This window comes from Alosa pseudoharengus, unplaced genomic scaffold (genome assembly GCF_046254945.1).
Source record: "Alosa pseudoharengus isolate Yale_2024_CS ecotype anadromous, Long Island Sound unplaced genomic scaffold, YU_APseudo_1.1 YU_APseudo_1.1_scf_21, whole genome shotgun sequence".
Classification (NCBI taxonomy): Eukaryota; Metazoa; Chordata; class Actinopteri; order Clupeiformes; family Clupeidae; genus Alosa; species Alosa pseudoharengus.
Window position 1 is genome coordinate 3,866,255 of NW_027468674.1, and position 7,500 is coordinate 3,873,754.

The 7,500-nt window shown below is 45.4% G+C and overlaps 1 protein-coding gene across 2 annotated transcripts in view; it reads right to left on the reverse strand.

Moving 5' to 3' along the window:
- Window positions 1–7,500, reverse strand: part of slc38a12 (solute carrier family 38 member 12) — a 108,673-nt gene that overhangs the window by 96,317 nt on the left and 4,856 nt on the right. For both annotated transcript variants that reach the window (XM_076297679.1, XM_076297680.1), the window contains exons 3-6: window positions 3,125–3,246; window positions 2,399–2,480; window positions 2,012–2,108; window positions 1,569–1,652 (exon numbers count right to left, since the gene is read on the reverse strand). In XM_076297679.1, the coding sequence (XP_076153794.1) occupies window positions 1,569–1,652; window positions 2,012–2,108; window positions 2,399–2,480; window positions 3,125–3,246 (385 nt within the window). The remainder of the gene's footprint in view (window positions 1–1,568; window positions 1,653–2,011; window positions 2,109–2,398; window positions 2,481–3,124; window positions 3,247–7,500) is intronic.

Sequence of the window (7,500 nt, forward strand, 5' to 3'; positions counted from 1 at the left end):
GAGTGCGAGAGAAAGAGATAGAAGACAAAGAAAAAAAAGCATCCGCTCAAGACAAATGTTTTCGCATTACAATACACTGCGGACGGGCGCACGGACACACACACACACACACACACACACACACACATCTGCGAAGTGCAGGGCTTCTGCAGTTTGTGTTTCGGCGTGAAGGTGAACCCCACATCTCAACCCTCCATTAGCTACCTGTCCCTCAAGAGAGAGAGAGACCCCCCCCCCCCCAGCACACACACACACACACGGAACACACACCACACACACACACACACGGAACACTAACATACATGAATGCACAATTGAAAAAAAATAATAATTTAAAAGGCTAAACTTATATTCCACAAATCTCCATCAATTTGCCTTGTCAGGGAAAACAAACATATAACCTCTACTTCCTTTGCCTAGCCAGCATATTACCGCATGCGCACACACACACACACACACCGCATACTTAAACACCCATTAAAACGCAGCGCAGTATGCTTAAAGGGCCACCACGCCAACGCGTCCATGCCTGAGCATACAGATGTGCTGTATATGGCAAAAGGGTTGATTTCCTCACCATGCCATTAGCCACAGAGGCAATTAGCCTGCTCTTAATTGACCCACGTTAAGGGCTAATGAGCCATCCCCCTCCAATGAGCCACTGCTTACAGGGAGGGGGCGGAGTCCAATCAGCACATGCTCTTCAGGGGTGAGCACACTTGTATATGTTGTGAGTTTCCATAGAGACGGCTCTGTTGTGTGTTTATGCTACATTAGCGACTGTTACGGCCCTAGTGTGTTTTGGTCGTCTGTCTCTGTGTTTTGCCTTTGCCCTTGTTTAGGTCCCACCTGCTGCTGATTGTTTAGGTCCCACCTGCTGCTGATTGCCGGAAAGGGAGTTCCTAATTGAGGTTGATTGACAGCCCTTAAAAGACCCAAGATGGCATTAGTTCAGTGCCTTTGAGCCCGCCAGCATCCACGGTTGTGTGAGAGCCGTGGATGGCTGTGTGTATTGTGTTTATGTTGTGTATTGTCCCGAGCTGTTGTCATGCTGTGTGATCTTGACCAGCTCATTTTTAGATTACTACGGTGGTAGTGTGTGCCGAGTGCGGCAATTACTCCCAGTGGGGAGAGTGGCTACGATGTAGCAAAATACTGGCCTAGTGTGGCCAGGGTGTGCCGGGTTCGGCAAGACTACTCCCAGTGGGGAGGTTAGTGTTTGTATGTTTATGTGTTTGTTTGCTACTATTTGGTTTAGGCCTAGCCGTCTTCATAGCCTACTTTAGTGTGATTGTCTGTTTGAACTTTTATTTTGATTTATCAATAAACCGGTCATCTCAATCATTTACTTCCTTGTTTGTGTTTACTGTTCTCCTTTATTTAAGTTAACTAGTTACGCAGCCATATGCCCCTAGGCATTTTAACATCTAGGCGTAACAGCGACACACACATCAAAATGTGTCTGATGATATGGAATTACCTGCAGGTGTGTGTTTGTGTGTTGATGTATTTTTCTTGAAGAACATGAGGCCTGTAGAGTGTGTGTGTGTGTGTGTGTGTGTGTGTACCTTTGTTGAAGAACATGGAGGCCATTTGTCCCATCTCGACTCGCTCCACTATGTCAAAATGATCCACCGCACCGCCACGATTCTCTGAAACACACACACACACAAACACAATTAATAAGCAAGCATAATAAAAATCATTACGCCCTTAAGGTCACACACACACACACAAAGAGGATCCTGCACACACACACACACACACACACTCTGGTCTGAGCTCTAATGGGAGGGGTCACACACACACACACACACACAGCCTGCTCTGAGCTCTAATGGGAGGGGTCTCACACACACACACTCTGCTCTGACCTCTAATGGGAGGGAGGGGTCACTCACGCACACACACACACACACACACACTCTGCTCTGAGCTCTAATGGGGGGGAGGGGTCACTCACGCACACACACACTCTCTGCTCTGAGCTCTAATGGGAGGGGTCACTCACGCACGGACAGGATGGGGCGTGTCTCCACCGGGTCTGACCGTCCCCGGCTGATGACATCATCATCGGAGTAGTCTGATGTGGAATCACTCTCATTGACCTGCAGCAGAAGAGAGATGCATCATGCAATGACCCAACAGGCCAATGACTGAGTGTGTGTGTGTGTGTGTGTGAGGCTTGTGCAAAATTCAGAATTTTAGAATCAGGTGCACACATTCATATCATAAACATACATTCAGATCACTCAATACTTACACATACTTATCTCAAACAATCTCACAAACAATCACACACACACACAGACACAGACAGACACGGACACAGACACAGACACACACAGCAGGCACACACACACACACAGCACGCACACGCTCACACACACACACAGACCTCGTCCTGTTCTCTGCGTTTCCAGCGTAGTTGAGCGTTAGCAGCTGCCATAGCCTCTATCACAAACGTGGTCGTCATGTAGCTGAGAGGGAGAGAGAGGGAGAGAGAGAGAGAGAGAGAGAGAGAGGGGGAAGGAGAGAGGGAGGGAGAGAGAGGGACAGAGAGAGAAGGAGAGAGGGAGGTAGAGAGAGGGAGGAAAGGAGAGAGAAATAGAGAAATCATGCCAGTTTTAAGCTCACCTATGCCGACCACAAAACCTCACTGATCCACTACTGCGCTTGTGTAGCATTATGGAGGCTAGAGTCTTGTGTAGCATTATGGAGGCTAGAGTCTTGTGTAGCATCATGTAGGCTAGAGTCTTGTGTAGCATTATGTAGGCTAGAGTCTTGTGTAGCATTATGGAGGCTAGAGTCTTGTGTAGCATTATGGAGGCTAGAGTCTTGTGTAGCATCATGTAGGCTAGAGTCTTGTGTAGCATTATGGAGGCTAGAGTCTTGTGTAGCATCATGTAGGCTAGAGTCTTGTGTAGCATTATGGAGGCTAGAGTCTTGTGTAGCATTATGGAGGCTAGAGCCTTGTGTAGCATCATGTAGGCTAGAGTCTTGTGTAGCATTATGGAGGCTAGAGTCTTGTGTAGCATCATGTAGGCTAGAGTCTTGTGTAGCATTATGGAGGCTAGAGTCTTGTGTAGCATTATGGAGGCTAGAGCCTGTGTGTGTTGCTCACCTCATGAAGGCTAGGATGCAGATGAGAGCCAGGCTTACGGCCCAACCAGCGGTGGCAAAGGCTTTGGGCATCGTCAAGGCACCTGTGCCTACAATCAGGTTAAACATGTACACCATCCCCACCTAGAGAGAGAGAGAGAGAAAGAAAGAAAGAAAGAAAGAAAGAAAGAAAGAAAGAAAGAAAGAAAGAAAGAAAGAAAGAAAGAAAGAAAGAAAGAAAGAAAGAAAGAAAGAAAGAAAGAAAGAAAGAAAGAAAGAAAGAGAGAGAGAGAGAGAGAGAGAGAGAGAGAGAGATGAGGACAATTTAGTCAGAATGCTGACTGATGGGATTTGCGCATGGACATGCTGCCCCCTGCTGGTCTTCGTCTGATACTGCAGGGAAGGAAGACAAAAGGCTTTTAATTTAATTCTTCACACAAACCTTCTCGTAAATCTTGCCATGTTAAAATACCGTGCCTGGGTTCTGCCAGGTCATGGAAAACGCAATTGCACAGTTCAGTTCAGTTAACTTTATTGTCCCAAAGGGAAACTTGTCTCGCAGTCAGGTACACATAAATAGCACAAGATACACAAAGACACAAGATGGGGAAAAAGACACAGGTTAATATAAGTTAAGAAAGAAAATAAGAAAGAAAGAAACTGTCTTATCAGTCTACGTTCCTGACAGATGCTCATCAGAATCGTTTCTGTGCAATAAAGCAAAATTGTGCAAATTTAGCAGGCGTATTGCACTAGGAATAAAAGTTTTTTGTCCTATTGGACTTATAAAATGGGACTCTTAGTCTCTGGCCTGAGGGAAGAGCTTCAAATGAACAGTGAAGGGGGTGATTTTTACAGTCCAGTATAGAACTTGCCTTCTGGATGACCTGCTTCTCATAAATGGTCAGCAAGGACAACTGTGGACAGCCAATCAACTTCCCAGCCACCTTCACAATGTGGCTAAGATTGTTTTTGTCCCTAAGACTGATGCCTCCGTACCAAGCAATAAAAGAAAAAGTGAGAACAGATTCTATAAAAGATTTGTAAAATAAAGACAGCATAACCTTATCCACATCAAACGAATTAAGCTTCCTAAGGAAGTATAACCGTTGTTGTCCCTTCTTGCAAATAGCCTCGGTATTTACATCAAATTTGAGCCTGTTGTTTAACATTGTACCGAGATATTTATACTGGTCAACCACCTCAATGCAGCTTCCATTTATATACAGTAAGTCAGTAGTGGAGAACATGATTTGTTTCTTCTAAAATCAATGACCAAATATTTTGTCTTTGAGATGTTTAACTGAGGAAAAGACTTCTCACACCAACTGACAAACTCATCAACCACTGGCCCATGCTGGGATTCATGTTTATGCAGTAAACTAACAATGACTGGGTCATCGGCAAATTTCAGGATATGCCTATTTATATGCTGACTTCTACAGTCATTTGTGTAGAGGATGTACAGCAGAGGGGAACGTACACAACCCTGAGGAGAGTGTAGAGCAGTGTTTCCCAAAGTCTGGGTCGCGACCCACGGGTGGGTCGCAGGAGATTTTATTTGGGTCGCCAGCACAATTTATGTTGTGTTATAGGCCTACTGATACCATTTGTCATTTGATACCAGGAAAGCTAACAGTTTTCTATTAGGATGTATTGTTAACTACCACAGTCACGGTCATAAAAGCTCATGAAACTGGGGGACGAACGCATCGCAGAGGGGGTGCCAGCATGGATATCTACCTCTCAAAATGAAACCGTTCTGTGGGGCGCCTGCCATGTACCTCGCAGTTGCAAACTGCAAGGGACATGAATCCGCCTATTTGCACGAACATTAATAGATACCAGCTCCTCAACTTTACCGATTCAAATCTAGTGACCGCGCTGTCAACTAAAGCAGACATCCATAGACCGGACATAAGGCCATTAAATTTGCATACAGTTTCGATTGCAGATGCAATCTTTAAAGTTAATAGCAACCTCCTCACATTCTTATTTCTGATTTAAAATGCACAACAGTGCATTATAGTCTACAATTTAAATGGGCATTTTAAACACTATTCCTCTCGTTTTCTACCTCGCTAACTCCAAAGTAAAGGCGCATTCTTCCGGCTATTGCGCAAACGCCTCTTGTTCTGATATAACGACTATACAATATAATATAATTCAACAATACAATATAACGACTTGAGTTATTTGTTGTTTACATTGGAATTGACGTCAGTGTTATGGACCAATTTGTCTGCAATGCAACGTAGCCTACAACATTTTTTTTTAGAAATACAGGAACAGCTTACTATGCTGACGAATGACGACTGCACAACATGCAAAAATTTCCCCTACTCTCGGATGTGCATTAAAACGTATCTTTTCAGTATTCATTTCCAACTTTTCACGCTGATGGTGCTCAAAATACAACACAACCGTGTTCAAAGCAGGGATACTATAGCAATGTATGGTTGGGGGAGGCATAGAAAAGTTGGAGAACCTGTGGCCTAAAACAATATTGGTGGTTGCAGGGTAGATTTGAAGTGAAATGGGTCGCGATGGTCTGTCATTTTTAAAAAGTGGGTCGCCAGAAAAAAAGTTTGGGAAACACTGGTGTAGAGGATGTACAGCAGAGGGGAACATACACAACCCTGAGGAGAGTGTAGAGGATGTACAGCAGAGGGGAACGTACACAACCCTGAGAGAGCCAGTGGAAGAGATGCACCTTTCTGAAAGACAACCTTTGACCTTTACTCTCTGTGATCTGTTGGTTAAAAAATCCATAATCCAGCCCACAAGATTATTCTCAAGATTAAATTCTGATACTAGTTTTCTAACTAAAACATGTGGCTGGATAGTATTAAAAGCAGAAGAAAAGTCCAGAAACAAGAGCCTGGCGTGTGTGCCAGGACCTTCCAGATGACTGTACAGGAGGTTAAGTAGTGTAATGTGGGCATCCTCTACCCCCCCTATTAGCCCTATATGCAAACTGCTTAGGATCCAAGGCCTCACCCACCCTTAACAACAACAACCATTTCACTATCTTTTCAAATGACTAAGTTGTCATGTTACAACTTTGCTGATAACATTTCAAATAGATGCCAGTTAGCGCATTAGCAAGTGTTTGTGTTTACTAGGCTGTTGGTGTTGTTTCATAGCCTTTTGCTTGTGTGTAGTTATTTGCTAGATTTGGACAAGAGCTTGTGACATTGCTTTACAGGAGGCTACTTGGCAATGGCATGGGCTCACGCGTGCTGGCAGACACGGCCCACTAGCCTATGTGGTGCATACAACCTCATTCATCTCCAGCCAATGTACAAGCCCAAAGTACAGAGGCTACCAGTTCCCACACGCACCTTCAGGAAGTGGACACCCGAAGTGGATGAGGCTCTGAGAGACTGCTTCGAGTGTAGTGACTGGAGTGTGTTACAGAATGGAGAGGACTTGGAGGAGGTCACACAGTGCACAACTGACTACCTGAACTTCTGCATGGACATTGTTGTTCCCACCAGAACTGTACGCTGCTTTCCCAACAACAAGCCTTGGATAACCAGCAATGTCAAGACCCTTCTCAACAGGAAAAAGATTCAGAGAGGGGGACATGGCAGAGCTGAGGCGCGTGCAAGGGGAACTCAAATTCATGCTGAAGGAGGCTTACAGAAAGAAGGTGGAACAGAAGCTGCAGGAAAACAACTTGAAGGAGACATGGGACTGCTTGAAGGTTATCACTGGCCTGAAGAAGAACAGCAGCTCTGTGGAGGGGGACCTGGACAGCCACTGAAGCACATCTTCAATTTGAGTCTACGCCTTGGACAAGTTCCAACACTGTGGAAGACATCATGTCTCACCCCTGTCCCTAAGAAGCAACACCCTAGTGATCTTAATGACTACAGACCTGTCGCTCTCACATCACATGTGATGAAGACAATGGAGCGACATGCTCAGACCCCAGGTACGCCATGCACTAGAACCGTTACAGTTTGCTTACCAGGAGAAAGTGGGCGTGGACGATGCCATCACTTATCTTCTACACAGGACACATTCCCACCTGGACAAGGGGAAGAATGCTGTGAGAATCATGTTATTTGATTTCTCAAGTGCTTTTAACACCATCCAGCCCCTCAGATTGGGAGACAAGCTCTTGCAGATGGGTGTGGACGCTCACCTGGTAACCTGGATTACAGATTACCTGACCGAGCGACCACAGTTCGTCAGACTGAAGAACTGTCTCTCTGACACTGTGATCTGCAGCACCGGAGCGCCACAGGGAACTGTGCTCTCTCCAGTCCTGTTCACCCTGTACACATCTGACTTCTGCTACAACACCGAGTCATGCCACATGCAGAAGTTCTGATGATACTGCAATTGTGGGGTGTATCAGGAACGGGCAGGAGGAGGAGTACAGGAGCC